This window comes from Gadus macrocephalus, chromosome 14 (assembly GCF_031168955.1).
Source record: "Gadus macrocephalus chromosome 14, ASM3116895v1".
In the NCBI taxonomy this organism is placed as follows: domain Eukaryota; kingdom Metazoa; phylum Chordata; class Actinopteri; order Gadiformes; family Gadidae; genus Gadus; species Gadus macrocephalus.
The window spans coordinates 13,197,684-13,219,807 of NC_082395.1; the positions used below are offsets into that span (position 1 = coordinate 13,197,684).

At 44.1% G+C, this 22,124-nt stretch overlaps 2 protein-coding genes across 2 annotated transcripts in view; both read left to right on the forward strand.

Moving 5' to 3' along the window:
• Positions 1 to 2,465: 2,465 nt before the first annotated feature.
• Positions 2,466 to 6,143, forward strand: rrad (Ras-related associated with diabetes). Its single transcript, XM_060072373.1, has 5 exons — positions 2,466 to 2,675; positions 2,831 to 3,216; positions 3,829 to 3,902; positions 4,031 to 4,235; positions 5,136 to 6,143. The coding sequence occupies exons 2-5, from the start codon at positions 2,844 to 2,846 to the stop codon at positions 5,411 to 5,413; spliced, it is 930 nt and encodes a 309-aa protein (XP_059928356.1). The 5' UTR covers positions 2,466 to 2,675; positions 2,831 to 2,843; the 3' UTR covers positions 5,414 to 6,143.
• Positions 6,144 to 9,156: 3,013 nt separating this feature from the next.
• cdh16 (cadherin 16, KSP-cadherin) overlaps positions 9,157 to 22,124 on the forward strand; it is a 32,064-nt gene continuing 19,096 nt past the window's right edge. Inside the window, exons 1-8 of the mRNA XM_060072361.1 lie at positions 9,157 to 9,404; positions 9,766 to 9,816; positions 9,924 to 10,022; positions 11,947 to 12,081; positions 12,335 to 12,464; positions 13,532 to 13,690; positions 13,867 to 14,063; positions 21,379 to 21,504. Coding sequence (XP_059928344.1) covers positions 9,772 to 9,816; positions 9,924 to 10,022; positions 11,947 to 12,081; positions 12,335 to 12,464; positions 13,532 to 13,690; positions 13,867 to 14,063; positions 21,379 to 21,504 — 891 coding nt within the window. The 5' untranslated portion in view covers positions 9,157 to 9,404; positions 9,766 to 9,771. The remainder of the gene's footprint in view (positions 9,405 to 9,765; positions 9,817 to 9,923; positions 10,023 to 11,946; positions 12,082 to 12,334; positions 12,465 to 13,531; positions 13,691 to 13,866; positions 14,064 to 21,378; positions 21,505 to 22,124) is intronic.

Below are 22,124 nucleotides of genomic sequence, written 5' to 3' on the forward strand. Positions count from 1 at the left end.
ATCGCCGCCCCTACCCTCTGGAACTCCATCCCCCTGGCCATCCGTAACTCTGATTCACTGCAGTCTTTCAAAAGTCATCTCAAAACACATCTCTTCAACATCACTTACAACACCTGACAAAAAATGTACACCCTCTCTCTTTCTCACTGTCCTATCTTTCTCTGTATTGTTGTTTTTGGAGTATTTGTATGTATGTATGTATGTATGCATGTATGTACTGTACTGTTCATTTGCATCCTTTTTGTTTTGTGTTTTTTGTAAAGCGTCTTTGGGTACCGAGAAAAGCGCTATATAAAACCTATGTATTATTATTATTATTAGTTATGACGAAGAGGGAACGCTCCATTCACTTGCATGGACAGCGTCTCTGGTTGCTAAGCAACCTCAACGTCTTGGCGGACTATCTGCTGATCAACACTACGAATGCTGGAAACACACCAGACACACCATGTGAAGTTATTTAACCCGATTATTGTTATTTATATCCGAGATTATTTAATCTAACCCGATCTAAACTCTATCATGCACCCAAACACGGCGGCGTTTGGGTTTCCTACCTCGGACTCCTAAATCCAGCGCAGCCACTGGCGCGTTGAACCATTTTTGTGACACACAATGATCAAGCGTCAAGTTAGGCACGTTACACGCGTTTGGTGTGGCCGTAGCCCGTGTCCACCAAAAGCGTTTTTTTATGCGGTTTCACCCAAAAAATCGGCTTTGTGTGGACGGGGCCAAGAAGGCGAACACACGTCACCAAGACGGGGAGACAGCGCCAGGCGACTTACGCCACTATCTGCCAATTGATTGTGGATGCCTGGGCTGATATAACAGTCTCAACTGTGGTCCAAGCTTTCACGAAGGCAGGAATAATCACTGAACTGCCAGGCAACAGCAGCGACACTGACTCGGATAATTACGAGAGGGATCCGGGCATGTTGGATGCCGTACTCGCCCAACTGTTCAATTCGGACACACAAGAATTCGAGGGATTCGTAGACGGGGAATGAACTGAAAAAGTGAGCTTATTGTTAAGAGATATTGATCAGATATTGATCAGATATTGTTAAGATGCACATTAACGTTTGAACATCGTTACCATGGGAGTGACCGGAGTTGTCAGAACGCTTAATAAAGTTTGACTTTATCTGACTGTTTTGTTGACATTCCCTTAAGCACAGCTCGGTCTAGTCGATGCATAACGCAACCCCAGTCAAACGTTTGACTGCAGTATCTTCTATTCTATGCGCCTTATAATCCGGTGCGCCCTATAGGCCTATATGAAAACTGTTCTAAAATAGGCCATTCATTAAAGGTGCGCCTTATAATCAGGTGTGCCTTATAGTGCGGAAAATACGGTAGTCCTCGTTTGTATTTCTTTCGAAATGGTGAACTTTTGCATGGAGCCATCTTCTATGTCAGATCTAGTACCCTCCGCCAATGTACTTCAGTTTTATCAACAGCCTCTGTTATCTTAGCTTCAGACGCTGTGGATGTTAGTTTCTGCTGGTGAAGTCCCACCCACTGGCACTGCTCTAATAGGTCTGTAGCGTCAGTGGGTCCCACCCCCTAGAGGGGGGTGGGACTAGTGGTTGTAGTCTTACGAGAATCATCCCCTCTTACACTTCCTATTTTCTTGTACGCAAAAATCGTCATATTGCGTCATTGAAAACAGGAAGTGTTGGAGATCGATACGGATCTCTCCAGTCTCTCCAGAAAATAAGGGAATGATGCGCTAGACCATTCAAAAATATGCGGGGGGTTCTAAAAATACAAAGCTTATGTGAAATGGGTGAAGTTGCCCTTTAAGGAGTGGACCCATCAAAAACTCATTTCACAAATGCATGTTTTTGCATGTCACTATTAGGTTGTTTCAGTCATTAGCCTGTGACGTCAGTGGGGGTGGCAAGTGGAATCACGTGACAGTACTTGGACGTTGGATGTTTATGTCCTACAAGCCGCAGCGAGACATGATAGCCCAAGGATGGCTAGAGTGCGATGACTGCAGAACGTTAGAAAAGCAGTAACATTTTAGGCCACCAAGGGGCAGCAACAAACCATTGAGTTTCATCACTCGTCTCAGCGAGTGGTGTTTCAAATGTAAGCTACCCTTTTTATAGTTTTATATGTCTCAGTATTTAGGTCAATAATAAAGATAATATAAATGCGGGTATATGAAAAATAAATAGCCGTGCAGTGCCGATGTTCTATGATCGATTTAAATCATAATTATAAAAAATACTTATTTAAATTGTAAGTAGAAAATAAAAATATAATATTCGTAAAATAAATTGCACTTTGTGATTTTAAATCATCTCTCTACCTGCTATTAGAGACATATCCCTACTCCTGGCAGAGATAGACGGGGAGATTCCTCCACCGCCTCCGCATATCCTTCCAGTCATCCCTCCCTCTTGCCCCCACCCTCTCGTTATGATGTGACCGTTACGCACGGCTATAATAAGCTAGAACGAGATTCTCCGGGGCGAATCCTTCCCGACGTCACTCCTGGTGCCCCATAAATAGAGCGGGCAGGACTCCTCTCTGCACTTAAACTCAAAACACATAATTTCTTCAGCGCGTGAACGACAACAGAGGATTAAACATAAGCGAGTCCATTCGGTTCCTGGATATTTGAACAGGACTAGTATTACTCCTACTACCAGAAGCCACATCACGTAAGTTCAACATTATCCGTCGGCCTTTTAAACCAGTTGTGTTTTGTGTGTTGTAATGTTGTAGTTCAATTCACCGAACGACAAAATATAATTATCACGTGGGTGTGGTGTTCATTGTCCATGTTTTAACTCGTGCATGGGGCATATCTCCACAGCTTTGAGCAGACCATGACTTTGAACAAGGGAGATAAACTGCGGAACATGGAGAGGAGGCGAGGCAGCGTCCCCTTCCCAATGCATCTTCCCAACCTGCACCGGCGCAGCATGCCCGTGGACGACCGCGACCTGCGCGCCTCATTGCCTCCGAGTCAGGTGGACGAGCTGTCTAACCTGCTGCGCTGTACCTCCTCCTATTCCTCCCCCGGAGAGCCACTACAGGACAGCTGCGTGTCCGATTCCTCCGACTCGGTAATCTCGTCCGGCAGCGACGCCGATAACCAGCTGTATAAGGTGGTCGTGTTGGGGGAACACGGCGTGGGCAAGTCCAGCCTCGCGCGCATCTTCGGCGGTGTGGAGGAGGCTCACGACTCTGAGGAAACAGGTGAGAGGATGATCATGATCATGATTTTGGTGGAGATGCTGTCGCAGATGACTCATAAAGTCTATTGGAGATGATGGAGGTGTAGGTGTGTGATTCTCGCTTCAAGTGACAGTTTTACAACTTAATTATTCATCATGAATAAACGACTTTATCATTAATACATCCTATTGATGAATGCAACTAATAATGAATCATGACACTGTATAATCTCTCAATCTAGCTTGATTCTTTTACTCTTTGTGTTGTCTAATCTGTTTTGAATCTGAGTGGACGGATCGATTTGTTTTCTGTCTATGTGGACATTCAGTGTGTGTTTCCAGGCCATTACAGATCCATTAATGGACCCAATGTGGAGGAAACATTTCTAGTCAATAAATCCTGATGAGTGTATAAATAGATACACATGTAGGCCTCCTAACTTAAATTGTCATATATTAATTATATTAAGACCATTAAAACATTAACACAGGCTAATTTCCAAAACTCTGAAAGTTAATTTAAATTCACTGATCTCTGACACATTGCCTGTATATTTATTTTAATTCACTGCATATTCACATATATCACTGTGCATTTGTTGTATAAAAGTTCCATCTGTTTTCTACTCTTTAGGAAACACCTATGACAGATCGGTGATGGTTGATGAGGAGGAGGCGTCCATTTTGTTGTACGACGTTTGGGAACAGGTGAGCCAGGAGCCAGACTATATTTATGGCAAAACGGACATTATCATTGGTCTAAATATTATTATGATATGGTGGTTCCCAGAGCGATAGTGTGTAGTGACGCATGCCATGTATGTCTCTGTTTCCAGGACAACAGTCCCTGGCTGAAAGAGCAGTGCATGAAAATGGGAGACGCCTACATCATCGTCTACTCCGTGACGGACAAGTCAAGCTTCGAGAAGGCGTCGGAGCTGCGTATACAGCTGCGCCGGGCCCGTCAGTCGGAAAACATACCCATAATCCTTGTCGGCAACAAGAGCGACCTGGTTCGATCCAGAGAGGTGTCTAAAGATGGTGAGTTGAAGTTGATTGAGTTTATTTATAACACGCTCTTTATCGTTTTACTCCTACGATCATGGTAGATGTGAACCACCTGACTAATTCTGAGGGTGATGGTTAATGGCTGGGTGCGGCATGAGACTGGGTGAGGGTTAGAGAATAGGTTAGGGTTAGAGACTGGCTGAGGGTGAGGGATAGAGACTGGGTGAGGGTTAGAGAGTGGGTGAGGGTGAGGGATAGAGACTGGGTGAGGGTGAGGGCTAGAGAGTGGGTGAGGGTGAGGGTTATTACATGGAAAAGGGTGAAAGTTAGAGGCTGGGTGAGGGTGAAGATTAGAGATTGGTCTAAGGAGGAGGTTTAGAGAGTGGCTGAGGTTGAGTGTTAAAGAGCGGGATATTGGGAGAGAGCCATTAAAGTGGAAGATAGAGCAAGCACATCAGCCACAATGAAAAGCGTTTTTAGCCGACGTGGTTCCTTATCAGGCGTTACAGTACAAATGTAGCTAACTATAACAGTCCATCGTGTCTACATATGTTCCTTACAAGAGTCGAAGGGATTGAGTAACAATCTTTTATAGTGGTTAGCGTTATTGTTTTTCTTCAACTATGAAAAGGGGTCACGCTTCAAAAGGTGTTTAGGCTGAAAGGGAAAGGGAGGGCAGAGGTATTCTGACATGGGGTTGTCAGGGCCATGGTTTACATTTACATTGAGGCACAAAGCAATTACAATCAAAGCTTAAGAATCTAAATTGGAGCAGCAACAACAAAATGTTATAGCACTGCATAATCCAGTTAGAGGAAATAAACTGCTGGACAAAGTGCATTGGTTCTTGGATGTTAAAACCTATCAAGTGTTGGCACCCTTCAGTTCACCAACCTGACTCTCTGCCCCGTCCTGTCTCCGGCCGTCTCACAGAGGGCAGCGCTTGCGCCGTGGTCTTCGACTGCAAGTTCATCGAGACGTCGGCGTCGCTGCACCACAACGTGCTGGACCTGTTCCAGGGCATCGTGCGGCAGGTCCGCCTGCGACGCGACACCAAGGAGGAGAACGCACGGCGCATGGCCAACTGCAAGCGGCGCGAGAGCATCAGCAAGAAGGCCAAGCGCTTCCTCGGCCGCATGGTCGCTCGCAAGAACAAGAAGATGGCCTTCAGACAGAAGTCCAAGTCCTGTCACGATCTCTCTGTGCTTTGAGGGGAAGGGGATGCAGGACTCCCCCCCCCCCCCCCACCTGCTGAAGACCAGAAGCTGTGTGTGTGTGTGTGTGTGTGTGTGTGTGTGTGTGTGTGTGTGTGTGTGTGTGTGTGTGTGTGTGTGTTTTAACACTAACACTTAAAGGACTAGTATCGTTGTACAGAAATGCAATATATTTTTTATTTTTATTAGAAACTAAACACAAGAGCCAACAGAGGACTTGTGGGTCTGAGAATATTCAGGCCGCGCCAAGAGGAATAATACGCATGTTGTTGATTTTTATTTATTATTATTATTGTTATCATTATGATGATTATTTCAAGACAATTATTTTATTCTGTGTCTGCCTTAAAAGATTTTCTGCCATCATATGGTCCTTTTTTTTCTCATGGTCTGGTAGGATTACCTGGTAGGAAATTGTGTGTATATAAACGGTATTCTGACAGACTGTGTAAGGAAAACATACAAGTCATGGTGTTGTCCAAGGCACACTGTGCCAGATCTCAAACTTGGATTTCTGGAGTCCGTTCTACTTGATGAGTGGTACGCAGGTTCGTACCCGGCCCAAGTCAGGATTAGAGAGAAGTTGTGTTTGTGTTTTTTAAAGATTGACATGACATGAATAATAACAGCAATAAACAGATGTTGGTTGTTTGAAGCATACGGTTACTATGAAATTATTGTTTGCATTTGTTTCTTTTGCAATAAAAGGTAATTATTACTATCCTTATCATCTCTCAAGTCAAGTCAAATATATTGTACTTGAATGGCCCTTAATCCCAGTTACAGTCTGGAAGGGCTTTACAAGCCATATATTTATGACATCCCACTAACTCTAGCCCCCCAAATGGCAAGAAAAAAGTCCCTTTATTAACAAGGATTATTCAGAAGGAACGCAAAATCGGGGATCCCTTCTTCAAGGGATGGTAAGGAGTGGGTAAGGAGGACAATGAGGAATATCAAGGTCTTTTGGATATGATGATGCTAATCCATGTCTATCAGCGGCATTCTGTAAAAGCCGGAGGCTTATTTTAGAGTTTAGTAAACAGAAAAGTCATCTAGATGATGTGAATGTGTGGATGAGCGTAATGCATCTGCTGAGGATAACATTGGTCTGATTATGGTAATGCATCTAAGACTAAAGAATTTAGTTCTAGCGATACTTTTTACATGTTGATTAAAATAAATACAGGTCACAGGACACTGTGATGGTCGCTCGCACGAACAAGAAGATGGCCTTCAGACAGAAGTCCAAATCCTGTCACGATCTCTCTGTGCTTTGAGGGGAAGGGGATGCAGGACTCCCCCCCCCCCCCCCCCCCCCACCTGCTGAAGACCAGAAGCTGTGTGTGTGTGTGTGTGTGTGTGTGTGTGTGTGTGTGTGTTATTCCAAGAGGAATAATACGCATGTTGTTGATTTTTATTTATTATTATTATTGTTATTATTATGATGATTATTTCAAGACTATTCTTTTATTCTGTGTCTGCCTTAAAAGATTGTCTGCCAGCATATGGTCCTTTTTTTTCTCATGGTCTGGTAGGATTACCTTGAGGTCCCACTCTGTGGGAAATTGTGTGTATATAAACGGTATTCTGACAGATTGTGTAAGGAAAACATACAAGTCATGGTGTTGTCCAAGGCACACTGTGGCAGATCTCAAAGTTGGATATCTGTTTCCTCGGTGGCGGGACTTATTCTTCAGAGGTCTATATTCAAATGTGCCCCCTTCTTACGTAGGAGGGGGTGCCGAAACTGACTCGCTCGTTTGATAACTGTAGACAAGGTACTTTCATAAATGCAAAAAAAAAAAAAAAAAAAAAAAAAGTGTTGTTTTCATAATATGTCTCCTTTAAGTCTTTAAATTGGGTTAATTTTTGCTTTGGGCAGATGATTATCATTTCCATTTTCCCTGCTGCAAGCAGTTTCGGGACATCCAGAAACAGTCCTAAACAATCCTAAAACAATCCTAACAATTAGGACTAATTCTTTAGTCCTAACAATCCTAAAACAGTCAGACACCATTACAACCTTCAAGTCACAACTCAAAACTCACCTGTTCAAACTCGCACACAACGTCTAACTGATCACTGTTTTGATTGTTTGTTTTTTTTAGTTTTTTTTTTTGTCTTGTTTTGGTTTTATTTATTTCTTATTACTTATGTTTATTTATTTATTTATTTTTTCCACAATGCCTTGTTTTTTAAAAAATGTATGATGACTATATGCTCTGTAAGGTGACCTTGGGTGTCTTGAAAGGCGCCTCTAAATGAAATGTATTATTATTATTATTATTATCCATCTTTTAATTGCACCTAAGCAAGTTTCAAGCTTCTGGATCTGGAGGACTCATTTGATTCAACACAAATGTCGATTTGAGTGTCGTCGGCATAACAGTGGAAGCTAATTCCGTTGCTGCAAATTATTTTGCCAAGAGGAAGCGTGCAGTTTGTGCAGTGAACTAAGGAGTGACCCTTGGGGGAAGCTGAGGTTGCGCGTTTATATTAGTGTTTTGATTTGAATGCCTTACAGAGAATGAATTGCGTACTATTTGTGAGATAAGATCTGCACTAGGAGCAGAACCTTTGAAACCAGCATATTGTTCGAGACGATGAAGATGAATGCTATGGTCAAATTAGTCGCGGGTGGCACTGAGGTCAAGCATCACCAGCAGGGAGCTTCCGTTGCTGTTCCTGGTAAGGAGAGGATTGTTTGCAACTCTGCTCAGAGAAGTTCAGTGGAGTAGAAAGTCCTAAACTAAGACTGAAAAGGTTCAAAAAAGTTATTGGTCATCGGGTGGTTGATGGTTTGCTTAGCTATAATACTTTACAGTACCTCAAAAAGGATAGTAAGGTTAGAAATGGGCCGATAGATGCTGAGTCCTTGAGTACAGGGTCTACCAGGCTTCTTGGGTAGCCGTTTTATCATAGCAGTCTTAAAAGTGGAGGGAACTGTTCCAGTACACTTTTTACAGTGTTTAAAAATAAATGTAGGGTTGTTTTTGTTTAAATGCTGTCGTTCTTCTTTCTGCAGCTTAGTTTCAGAGTGCAACCATCCAGGTATCCATACCCCCACCGTGAAAGAGGATAGAAATTGATTAGATAAAGCTGAGGAACAGGTTGAGACAACCAGGTCTAAAACACCACGGGTCGGGACATGATCTAGTGGGTTTCCACCATTGTGGGTAGGGTGCTGGACCTAAGCCCAACGTGTCTGTGTTAGACAGAAACAACTTTAAGAGAGAATCAGACCCATGAATGTTGAAATCCCCCTTAAGCAAAATTGAAGATGTCCTTCACAAAAACTGTATGGGCCCGGTGGGCTTTAAACTATAGCTAACAGGAAGGACTCTGAATAAAGACTGAATATAGTAATTTTTGGGTTAAAGCATGAGCTTCAATTAGATATATGGGCCATACCAACACCTTTTTGAATACAATTGTTAGTGGCAGGGATAGATTTGTTTAATGGCAGATATGCGTCTGGTTTTAACAACGCTTCACATTGGGCCTTGGGGGGGGTTGTCTGAACAGCAGGCAAGGTTCAGAACACAAAGGGACACAGAGGGAATTAGTTTAAGCATTTAATGGTCTCATGAATTTTCATAGATGAGATTCTATCAGTGGAATGGAGGCAATCTGCCTGGAAGGCAGTCCCACAGGAAGGGACCGCGGCTAGTTAGGATTCTCTGGGTGAAAGAGTTAACCATTAATCCACTAGGAATGACAAAAACACAGTTTTCCACAGCAATTTAAACTGTTCTCACACCTTTGCCAGGACACAAACAAACTTTACTCACGTACAGAATTACAGAGCTAGTGCGGGTAAGGCAGGAGCCAGTGTGGCAGTTGTTCATATAGTCACTGTTGCTACTATCATCTAAAACCACCAGTTTGGATGTGAAGGACGTCTTCTATTGCTGCCGTTAAACCAAAGCTGAGGGTTGCGGTCAATACTACTTTCCAGAAAGAAACACCTGCTCCTGATACATTGGTATGGAAAACGGTGTATTGTTATTAATATTATTAATAAGTCTTTAAATATAATTATTATTATTATCATTATTATCACTATTATTATTATTATTATTATTACTTTTAACCTACAGCTGAGCTCAAAGAAAGCATTAACGCTCTACTTACCTTTCATACCTTTTTTAACCTATTGTTTGGTTGTATTGTGGGTTGGGAACGATAGTGAACAGTTAGAAAACATACCATGTTAATAAAAACTGGAAGCCAGAAAAGTTCAGCAGTGAATCAATAACAAAATACAAGTACTGTTGCAACTATACATATATCAGTGTGAAAATGTGTGGTTGTATGTGTTTGATATGTACCTTCTAAACTTGTAGGCGACAATGGCTGCCCAGCATACTCTAGTGATGTTCCTCAGAGCCCTCACAGTAAGCAACTGTTTAATTTGAGATAATTATAATGAATCTTTGAAATTAAATCAAACATTGTTTGCTAACAACGGAAACAATTTAAGAGAGTTTGTTGTCTTCGACAGTTGTGGATGTTCCATGTCTTTATGCCCTGCTTGGGAGCTAACGTTAAAATAGGAATCCCAGAAAACTACGATGGAATCTTCCCGTGGTATCTTTCAAAGGTAACAACAGACTGTCCCAAAATACCTGAATGACTTTAATGACTTAAGACTTATACAATTATCAGCCTTCTTAATTTTTTCCCATCAAGTAATTCTGTAACAATTTATGAAAGAAAATGTTAAAACAAATATGTTGATATTACCCACACTTTCATTAAACTATGAACAGAAATTAAGAAATACAAAGGTTAAGAACAGTTTTATAGATTTTATACCAATATACAAAATAAAGGGTTGCACAGCATGTCTACGTCTTCTTTTCTGTAATATGTTATTTGTTATGATTGCCATAGCCTTCCTTCAGCTATAATTAAAATGCTTTGTGAGAATATCTGTTATAAGTTGACTGAGCCTGATTCTGTAAGAGCCAATTTAGGTCTTAGACCATTCCCTGCACATTTTTGACCAGTCAGGGTATCTCATCAGTGATTGGTTGAGATAATCCATCTTGGAACGCTTACCGGGGGAGAAACAATAGGGCGGGAAGAAGCAGAAAGTGCGGGGAAGTTATTATTGTTCATAATCATGATCTCTTCAGCCCATCTCTGTCTCTCTATTTATGCTAGAAAATCGTACCTACAGCGCCTTCAATTGCTTTATTCTTAATATATAATTGAGAATGAATGCAGTAGAATATCACATAAGTTTGGATGTTCAGCTGGTTAAGGGTGTTAAAGGTTGGGTATGTAATTCTCTTTTTTGGCAATTTTTGCAAAATTACTTGTAATCCTTATCATAACCCACTTACAGCCACTGAGTTAGAAGTACTGAGATGAAAATTAAACAAGTCAATCATCTGTGGAACGGGCAGGCCTCGAAAAACTCCAGCCAATGATTTCCAAAACCACCGAGTGGCATTGGACAGTAAGTACGTCAATCAAACGGTCGTACTGCACTCCCCCTCCCCCGCTCCCCGCGCGTGACCCCTTCGTGGACATACTCAAAGCTCGTGACCCAGAGCAAGGTGTTTGTTGTTATCCTGCGGTAGCTACTGGAGCTAGCTAACTAGCTAATCCACATTTGTACCTAGCACTAGAAGACAACCCTAAACTCCAACCTAGCTAGCTTGGCTCACTCTCGCGCATCTGTGTTCGCGCTTGTGCATGATTGCGCGTCCATGTACTTGGAATGGGTGGAGTCGGAGTCAGTAGTCTGGCTGAGCGGAAATGGACAGCGTCAATAGCGCTAGCGTCCCCTTCCTGTTGCAGGCTTTCCCGTATTGTGCTCCCCCTCAAACTCGGAAACTAGGCAGTATGGCGAGTTTTGACGGCTTTGACAGCGCTGTAAAGCTAGCCTGTTTGGCTCTTTCCGTTGAAAATTGCAAAGAAGATCAAGAGATTTGCTTACAGCATTTGCTGAGGAAGAAAGATGTTCTTGCACTATTTCGGATGGACACAGCTGCTGCTTCCCGGGGTTAGCCCCGCCCTAGACGATTGTGATTGGTTTAAAGAAATAAAAACAGGCCAGCCCAGTTTCCCCCCTGGATAGACGGCTCTAAATAGCGTGGTTCCAGACCATTGTAGCCTACTTACTGTAGTTTGGTCTGGCTTTGCGAGACTAGAGTCAGCGTTGAAGGAGAGGGGACCATTCGAGTTGTGTATTTTCAAAATCTGCTGGCGTTTCGCAAATCCACCCAACCTTTAAGGGAGTCCGCTGGTTTTCCAGAGTGGTCAGGTGGTTCACCAGTGTGGGTTCACCAGAGTGGTCAGGTGGTTCACCAGAGTTGCCAGGTGGTTCACCACCAGAGTGGTTAAATAGTTCACCAGAGTGATCAGATGAGTCACTAGAGTGGTCAGATGCTTCACCAGAGTGGTTAGATGCTTCACCAGTGGTCAGGTTCTTCACCAAGTGGTCAGTTGGTTCAGTAGAGTGGTCAGGTTGTTCAACAAGATGGTCAGGTGATTCACCAGTATTGTGTCTCCAGCTCCCCAGCCTCACCACCAACTACAGTGAGCTGTTGATCCGGGGGGACGACGAGGGAATATTCGGGGTAGACGCAGCATTTCTATATGCTCTGAAACCCCTTGACCGAGAGAAGCAGCCCTCCTACTCTCTACAAGTGAGATACCTATTCTATTGAACCAATGAAAGAACGCGAAAAAACTTGTGCATGTAAATTGTGTGGCTGTATGTGTGCATGTGTGTGAATGTATGTTAGTTTAAATTGTGTGTGTTTGCGTTTATGTGAGTGTGTACTTTTTAATTTTTAATTATTCAACACTTTTTTCCCATTTGTTCATATTTACTGGGTACTGTGTGTGCATGCTTGCATGTTTGTGCGTGCTTACATGTCTGCCGCTGTGTGTGTGTAGATGATGTACCGCATGGCGGGCCAGCGGCAGAGCTTCACGGTAGAGGTGTGTGTCATTGACAAGAATGACAACGTCCCCACCTTCAGTGCGGTCAGCATGCGGGGCAGCGTGCAGCTCGGCCTGCTCAAAGGTACCTGTGACCTCATCGTGTGACGTCATTGTGTGATGCTATTCTGGGTTGAACTGCTGAGTAGATCACTGTGTATCTATGTAGTTGCATTGCTGTGTAGCTTATAGTGTAGTTGTGTCGATGTGAGTAGATGTGTGTAGTTGTGTGTATCTGTGCGGCTGGTTGTGCAGTTGTGTTTCTGGTTATGTAGCTGTGTTTCTCTGGAGCAGGTTTAAGGCAAAAGCAGATGATTGTGTAGTTGTGTATCTGTGTAGTTGTGTATATATGTGTCTGGTTGTGAAGTTACCTACTTATGTATCTGTGTTTCTGGGTGTGTAGTTGTATATCTGTTTAGCTGTCTAGTTGCTGAGTTGTGTGTCTGTGTATCTGGATGCGTAGTTGTGTATATCTGTAGTAGTTCTGTTTCTGTAGAGTTGTTTATCTGCACTTAAGTAGTTGTGTGTCTATGTATCTGATTGAGTAGTTGTTTATCTGTGTAGTTGTGTATCTGCATAGCTGGGTGTCTGTGTGTCTGGTTGTGTAGTTGTGTATCTCTGTAGATATGTGTCTGTATAGTTGTGTATCTGCATAGTTGTGTGTCTGGTTGTATACTTGGTTAGTTGTGTGTCTGGTTGTGTAGTTGTGTATCTGCATAGCTGTGTGTCTGACTGTGTAGTTGTGTATCTATGTGTCTGGTGGTGTATCTGGGTAGTTGTGAATCTGTGTGTCTGGTTGTGTATCTGTGTAGTTGTGTATCTTTGTGTCTAGTTGTGTATCTGCGTAGCTCTGTGTTTGTGTGTCTGGTTGTGTAGCTGCAATCTGTGTAGTTGTGTATATGCATAGCTGTGTGTATGTGTGTAGTTGTGTATCTGTGTGTCAGGTTGCCTGTTTGTAATTCAGCATCCTGTTTGTCTCATGGTCATGCTTGAGTAGTTTAAGTGTTTGTAAAGAAGGACGAGGAGGGATAAGAGAGATGCAGCAGATCTTGTTATACCATCGTAAAACACACGCACCACTGTGGGTCCTTGGGTGTGTGTGTGTGTGTGTGTGTGTGTGTGTGTGTGTGTGTGTGTGTGTGTGTGTGTCAGGTATCCCCTTCATGCGTGTGGAGGCGTCTGACCGAGACGACAGGAGCACTGCCCACGCTGAGCTGAGGTTCCTCCTGATGGACCAGACGCCCCGCATCCCCGCAGCACACATGTTCGCTATAGACGGCGTCCAGGGAGAGGTGTCCCTAACAGAGGACGGTGAGTCCTACTGCCGTTAATATAAGCATTGCTCCAAGTACTACTAGAACCATGTGTACTAGTGTTACCACTGCTTCTATCAGGTATCTGCGTCTCCTCGATCTGAGGAAGTGATGTTTGGTCTCTGAAGCAGGAAGTGTTGGCTCTGTGAACCAGGAAGGGCTATGTGTTTACAGGGGCGTCCACGCTGGACCCAGAAATGTGTGGGCGCTACAAGCTGCTGGTGATGGTGAAGGACATGGCTGGCAAGGCAAACGCCTTCTTCTCCACCGGCACCGTCACCGTGGAGGTCACCGGCAACACCTGGGCTTCGCCCGACCCCGTCCGCCTGCAGGAGAACCTGCCTGGGCCCTACCCTATCCCCATCTCTCAGGTGATATCAGCATGAAGTCACCATCAGCACGACATCAGCATGGTGTGGCCGTCACCATGACAGGCGCAGTACATCACCTTGACATCATCATCATGACATAATTGGGACAGTCAGGACATAGTTATGACAAAATTGTAACATAATCACACAATAAGTCACCGTCTGCGCAACACCCCGTTCAGAGGATATCGTTAATGAAACATTGTTATATTATTATGTTATCCCTATGCTATGCCAGAGCAAAACTTAGATATTCCATACTCCGTACTCTGTACCGTTAGTATTGCTCCTCTGTACCGTTGGTATTACTTTGTAGAGGTGCTGACTTTACTGAGAACTCAACTTTACCAACACTGATTGTCTTACCATGACCCAACAAATAGTAGAGTATCATACATTATTAATGCTGATGGTGGGATGTCTCCTCACAGATGACTTCTCAGAGGTCACTTTGACCACCATCACACCTCCTCCACCTCATCCTCTCCCCCATCCTCCCTCCTCCTCCTCTGCCGTTCACCCCCTATCTCTCCCTCACTCCTTCCTCCTCCTCCACCCTCCCTTCCTACGCCTCCTCATGCTCCCTCTCCTCATAATCCTCCCTCTCCTCCTCTTCCCTCCTCCCTCCTCTTCCTCCCTCCTCCTCCTCCACCTCCACTCACCACATGCAATGATATGCAGATGTCATCAGTTTAGTCGTCGGTCGTGAAACAGGGTCCAGTTTCAGGAAAGAAACACTCTGTCATGTTTAAGCCTCCCTGTGCTGAGCACAGCTGATTTCACACATTAGTCCCGTGTCTGTGTTTTAGATAAGCCACGTTCCCTGGCATTACTGCCAATGACTTCTACTTGACTTCTTCTTTCGGGTTGATTTTAAAGGGGACATATTATGAAAACAACACTTTTCCTGGGATTTGGGGTGTTGTTTTGGGGTTTTGGTGCTCTCACACGCATAAAAACTTAAAAAGTCTGTACACGATTTTTTGAGTGAGATATGCATTTCTGAAAGTAGCCCGCCTACAGTTACCAAACGAGCGATTCAGTTTCGGCGCCCCCTCTTACATAGGAAGGGGGCACAGTTGAATATGACCTCCCACTTCCCTAGTCCCCTCCAATCAGAGCGTAGCTAAGTTTTGTGGACCAGCGGACGAGCAGCTCCGGCGGGGGGAACCCAGCGGCAGCCCAGCTCCGGGAGAACAATCCTTTTCTCTGTCGGACTGCCGCCGAGTTCCCCCCTGCCGGAGCTACCGGACTGCCGTGGATGCTTTGGCGGCAGTCCGGAGGAGGAGATATGGAGGAGTAAGGGATTGTACTCCCGGAGCTGAGCTGTCGGACTGCCGCCGAGCTACCCCAGCCGGACATTTCAGCTCCCGGAGGAAATCCGCCAAAGCTGCTGGACTGCCGCTGAAGCTTCGGCGGTGGCCGGATAGCTTTGACTGCGGCCGGACGGCTTTGTCCAGCAGCTCTGAATGCCGCCGAAGCTTCGGCGGCATTCCGGCAGTTCCGCACGGGGAGCTCGGCGGCAGTCCGCCAGTTCAGCTCCCGGAGTACAATCCCTTTCTCCTCCATGTTGCGGTTCATGGACTTCAGAGAGTCAAGGCCAAAGTTCCTTTCCCCCAATTCTTCTCAACCATGGCCGAGATATGGCAACAATCCCTTCTCCTCCATGCTGTGGTTCAGTCTGACAGCTCATTGGTCAATGGGCAGCAGCTCATTTGCATTAAAGCTACAGACACCATAAACAGCGCATTCTGAAGGGACTGAAACAGAGGGGAATAGCGGTAGGCTCGATTTTTTTTCCTAAAAGCTATTTCCAGCTTCAAAAACATGTTTTCTGGATCTCAAATACTATGTTTACTTGTTGGGAGAACACCATAATATGTCTCCTTTAAACTTTGTTTTTTTTTCTTCTCTCTGTCTGTCTATTCTTCTGTCTGTATGTATGTATGTTTATCTGTTATCTAATTATCTATCTATCTATGCATTATCTATCCATCCATCCACATTATCAACATCTATATCTATATCTATATATAAATATATGCTGTGTGTGTGTGTGTGTGTGTGTGTGTGTGTGTGTGTGTGTGTGTGTGTGTGTGTGTGTGTGTGTGTGTGTGTGTGTGTGTGTGTGTGTGTGTGTGTGTGTGTGTGTGTTTGTGTGTGTGTGGTGTCTATACTTTTAGTAGAATCAGATGTTGGTTTTAAGCTGACATCATGTCACTATACACTGTATGATCTAAAAACAGACTGTCCTCTGAGATCAGACGTTCTCTGGTAACACAAGGAATTGTACAATTGATCACTAGCTGGCAGAGATTCATATATCTATCTATAGAAAAACACTGTGAATATAGACCGCAAGTTTATTGACCATAAGGTGGCTGAGGTCTATATATATCCTTGATATATCTATATCTAAGTCTATGCAGTATATATTGTATACAGCTCAGTTAAAGTGTGAGATGGTTGTTAACATCTTGCTGTGAAAGATTTTCTATGGCAATCTGTTGCCATAAAAAAGTTCATAAAACAAATCTTAATGTAAGTAATTTTCTATCAATCCAGTACCATATAAAAATAGAAACTGATTATAATGCAAAAATATACATTGTCAGTGGAACACAATAAACACAATAAAGTCAGTTTGTTTCTATACAATCTAGAGTAGAAAGAAACATAGTATAAACATAGCATTGGTTGAACATTGATCGAAATAAATGAATGAGGAAAGGCGATGATAAAAGGACCAACAAATGTTAATTGTCCCTCCATTAGGTGACTTAAACTCCAACACCAGCTCCTCTTCTCCACCTCCTCTCCCCCTCCACCTCCTCTCTCCACCTCCTCTCCCCCTCCACCTCCTCTCTCCACCTCCTCTCCCCCTCCACCTCCTCTCTCCACCTCCTCTCCCCCTCCACCTCCTCTCTCCACCTCCTCTCCCCCTCCACCTCCTCTCTCCACCTCCTCTCCCCCTCCACCTCCTCTCTCCTCCTCTCCCACTCGCCCCCTCAGTCTGTTATCTGTTCTGTAATAACAGCACCATCCACCCACTCTAAATATGTACTCACAGTTGTAGGAGTGACGACTTTTCATCTCATTATTCAGAAGCCCATCACGATGCTTCCAGGAAAGATATCAGGCAAATATTCTCTTCTTAGGCATACATTTGTCGTGAATGAAGAATGTCTGCAATTCCTGGATTTTTTATATATGAACATGAAATATAGCACATAAAACACAGCATTTAGTTGATGCAAATCCGGTTGTGTTTTATCTTTATTATACCATAATATACTCTTCAAAACTGTGCTACATCTTACTTATGGTATCATGGTAACAGTCTGTCAGTCAGTTACTACACATTACCACACTGAACATGATACTGCATGAGACAATGCAATGTAGTACTGCACAATAGTACACCATTCTACACGGTACTACACACAGAATACTATGTGGTACTGTGGTACAAGGCTGATAGACTTGTAATACACTATGCTAAGTAGTACTGTAGCACCAAGCTGACAGACTAGTACTTCACCATGCTATGTGGTACTGTAGTACCAGGATGACAGCTCACCTTGGCTGGGAGGGAAGCCTGGTTTCTCCCACGCAGCGTGACAAGACCGCCGCTGAGCCTTCGGCCCGTAGGCGGTGGGTTTTACCGCTCACATGTTCACTCACTCAGTCACACCCTCAGTCACTCACTCAGTCACACCATCAGTCACTCACTCACTCACTCACTCACTCACTCACTCACTCACTCACTCACTCAGTCACACCATCAGTCACTCACTCACTCACTCACTCACTCACTCACTCACTCACTCACACCATCAGTCACTCACTCACTCACTCACTCACTCACTCACTCACTCACTCACTCACTCACTCACTCACTCACTCACTCACTCACTCACTCACTCACACCCTCAGTCACTCACTCAGTCACACCCTCAGTCACTCAATCACTCACACCCTCAGTCACTCACTCAGTCACACCCTCAGTCACTCACTCACTCACACCATCAGTCACTCACTCAGTCACACCATCAGTCACTCACTCACTCACTCACACCATCACTCACTCACTCACACCCTCACTCACTCACTCAGTCACACCCTCAGTCACTCACTCACTCACACCATCAGTCACTCACTCAGTCACACCATCAGTCACTCACTCACTCACTCACACCATCAGTCACTCACTCACACCATCAGTCACTCACTCACTCACTCACACCATCAGTCACTCACTCACTCACTGACACCATCAGTCACTCACTCAGTCACACCATCAGTCACTCACTCACTCACACCATCAGTCACTCACTCACTCACTCAGTCACACCATCAGTCACTCACTCACTCACTGACACCATCAGTCACTCACTCACTGACACCATCAGTCACTCACTCAGTCACACCATCAGTCACTCACTCAGTCACACCATCAGTCACTCACTCACTCACTCAGTCACACCATCAGTCACTCACTCACTCACTCAGTCACACCATCAGTCACTCACTCACTCACTCAGTCACACCATCAGTCACTCACTCACTTACACCATCAGTCACTCACTCACTCACTCAGTCACGCCATCAGTCACTCACACACTCACACCATCAGTCAGTCAGTCACTCACTCACTCACACCATCAGTCACTCACTCAGTCACACCATCAGTCGCTCACTCACTCACATCATCAGTCACTCACTCAGTCACACCATCAGTCACTCACTCACTCACTCAGTCACACCATCAGTCACTCACTCACTCACTCAGTCACACCATCAGTCACTCACTCACTCACTCAGTCACACCATCAGTCACTCACTCACTTACACCATCAGTCACTCACTCACTCACTCAGTCACGCCATCAGTCACTCACACACTCACACCATCAGTCAGTCAGTCACTCACTCACTCACACCATCAGTCACTCACTCAGTCACACCATCAGTCGCTCACTCACTCACATCATCAGTCACTCACTCACACCATCAGTCATTCACTCACTCACACCACTCTCTCTCTCTCTCTCTCTCTCTCTCTCTCTCTCTCTCTCTCTCTCTCTCTCTCTCTCTCTCTCTCTCTCTCTCTCTCTCTCTCTCTCTCTCTGAAGAGAGCACACAGGGTATGGGCCCTGGTCTAATCACATTCTACAAACAAAGTCTCTTTGACATGGTAGTAGACAAGATCATTTTGTTTACAATTTTATTGAGTTATGAATAATGATATATTGCCTGATCCTTGTTGATGGATCTTTGGTTGACTAGTTAGACTGGGATTACCGGTTGGTTTGTTTAGTTCATGGGCTGTAACAGCTGTAACTATGGAAACAGTAAGCCACACAAGCACATCATTCTCTTTAGAGTACATGGAACGTTCTTAATGACTTGTGTACAACATGATCATTATTTTTTATGATGAATCTGGAGATGTTGGACTTCGGGAAAAGCTAAATATATGAATAATAAAAAAAAACGCTTTTAAGGGGAACCATCCCACTCGGCTAGTTTCTAGCATCACAGAATATTGCCTCATGCCATCTGCAACATCAAATTGATGTGATAGATGTGTTAACCATTCAAATAAGCCAAATTCCATGCTATACTGTTAAGGAAAATTGAGGATATTGGTGGAATTTCAATATTGTTTTATTAAATACCAATTTAGTTTGCTGATGTTTGTGTCAGACTGTATGTAAAATGTATTTTGCTACACAAATGCTCACTTGTGTAAACACTAAATGTATTGTTTGAACAAAATTACCTTCAGGATGTTGTCAGACATAAAAAAAGATCTCAAACTTTGGGAGTCTGGATGAAAGGTTCTGGTTGGTTCTGGTTTGGAGAGTCACCTCTCCAAACACAGGCTGCATGGGTCACTTTATTTACACCCCCTTCAAAAACAAGGCCATTAGAATTGCTTTAAGTTGTAGTACATTTTAAAGAAATTTTAAGAGATGATCGTTAAAACTTTTACGACTCTCGTATTTTATTTTAAGTTAAAAGTAATTTAAAAGAGAATCATTATATATAAATATGTGATTGTACAATGAAAAATATAACATTGCAAGTATATATTTGAATAAATAGCTGCAGAAAATGATAACCCCCCTGGTCTAAAAGTGTAAAGCCATCAGGCAGACCTCATATGTTTTTTCCATACTTGGGGTTCATGAAAACCAAAGGACGAATCCCTGAAAGCTAATTCCTCGCACCAATATAAACAACACAGCCGCCAAGCACAGACTGGGGCAGTAGAGTCTTTCGTTGAAAAACACTGGATTGCACAACAACCACAAAACACAGGCCAGGCAAAACAGATGACCTCACCACTTGTGTGGATGTCCAGCACAGAGCTATTTATAACGCCGGGACTGATCATTTATCAAACCTTCACGCTCGTCTCTTAAAAGGCGTAGTGGTCAGGAAGTGCGACTGGAACACCAGGAAGGAGTCAGTTATGCAGCAGCGTGGCCGCGCATGTGTGTGCATATGTGTGTACAGAAGCACGGCAATCTCCAAAACAAAGAGGAGGGGTGAGGGAGAGAGGGAGAGGGGCGGTGTAGTGGATTCACATGCCCTGGATATGTGTATGTGTGTGTGTGTGTGTGTGTGTGTGTGTGTGTGTGTGTGTGTGTGTGTGTGTGTGTGTGTGTGTGAGTGTGTGTTGGGGGGTTGCTGAAGCTGTTCTCTCCTTGTTGGGTTCTGTTTGATGGTTAACCAGGGCCTCGCTGTGTGCTTAGGGGGCTTTGGAGCGAAGTGGAAAATCCCCCCCCCCCCCCCCTTTCCCAGGAGGGAGAGACAGAGAGAGACAGAGAGAGGGAGGGAGAAGGAGAGAGTGGGAGAGAGAGAGAGAGAGAGACCCTCTGTTCCTCATCATTGTCAGTTCGTTCTGTCGGTTCTTTATCATGTAAACATGCGGTCGCCTGGCGCAGGACTTACACATCATACATCTGCTCACCTCTTTCTGTTCTGTTTTCCTCTCTGCTCTCGCTGCAGATGATACCACTTTCACTGTTTGTTTTTGTGACGGAAAGATACCTTGACTTAAGGTTGCTTATGTGTGTGTTCCATATGTGTGTGCGTGTGAATGTGTGGGTTTGTTTTCATAATTGTCTGTGTTTCTATCTGTGTCCGAATGAGTTTTCTGGCTTCAAACCTGTGTGTGCGTGTGTGTGCGTGTGTGTGTGTGTGTGTGTGTGTGTGTGTGTGTGTGTGTGTGTGTGTGTGTGTGTGTGTGTGTGTGTGTGTGTGTGTGTGTGTGTGTGTGTGTGTGTGTGTGTGTGTGTGTGTAGGTAAAGTGGAGTGGCAGCCAGGCAGAGTACAGTCTGGAGGGGGAGTTTCCAGAGATGCTGTTTACCATAAGCATGGATGGAGTAATCTCCCTCAATGCTCCCCTGGACAGAGAGACCCAAGACCAGGTCTGTATCAGCGGTACACTTACACCCATAGCAACACCAAGAACCACACTCCACAGTCTAACCCGGGCAGTAACACCCACAAAGCTATCACCTATCCCAAAATACCTCATATTAACACCTAAAACTAACCTCAAACCTGCACCAAAACCTACACTCACACCTAACACTAAGAACCACACTTTAACACCACAGTCTAACCCGAGCAGGCACATGCACCAATCACTAGCTACGACCTCTATTCTAACCCTAACCTAACTCCAAACAAAACCACTGACCACTAACCGTTCCACCTAATCTAACACTTACTACGGCCCAAAGCCACAAGAAGTGGGAAGAAACTAGGGGTGCTGATGAAAAGTGCCCTGACATTCTTTTTCAGTATTAATTAATCATTGATCAATTAAAGTTGGTAGAATTATATTCTGACTTCAAAATTCGGATTTTGAATCACAGAATTCTGAGAGTAAAGTCAGAATTCTGAGATTAAAATTCTGACTTCTGAATTCTGATTTATTTTACTCGTTCAGCGTGCGGTTGCTATCCTGTATAACGCAAACTGACTCTCACTGAACTTGGTTCCCTGCAGGTGGCCATTAGGAATAACGTGGTCCATATTTTAT

Coding starts and splice junctions, on each gene's coding strand:
- rrad (XM_060072373.1), top strand. CDS start 2,844: ATGACTTTGAACAAGGGAGATAAACTGCGGAACATGGAGAGGAGGCGA. Junction 3,903..4,030: donor TGTACGACGTTTGGGAACAG/GTGAGCCAGGAG, acceptor CTCTGTTTCCAG/GACAACAGTCCCTGGCTGAA. Junction 4,236..5,135: donor CAGAGAGGTGTCTAAAGATG/GTGAGTTGAAGT, acceptor GCCGTCTCACAG/AGGGCAGCGCTTGCGCCGTG.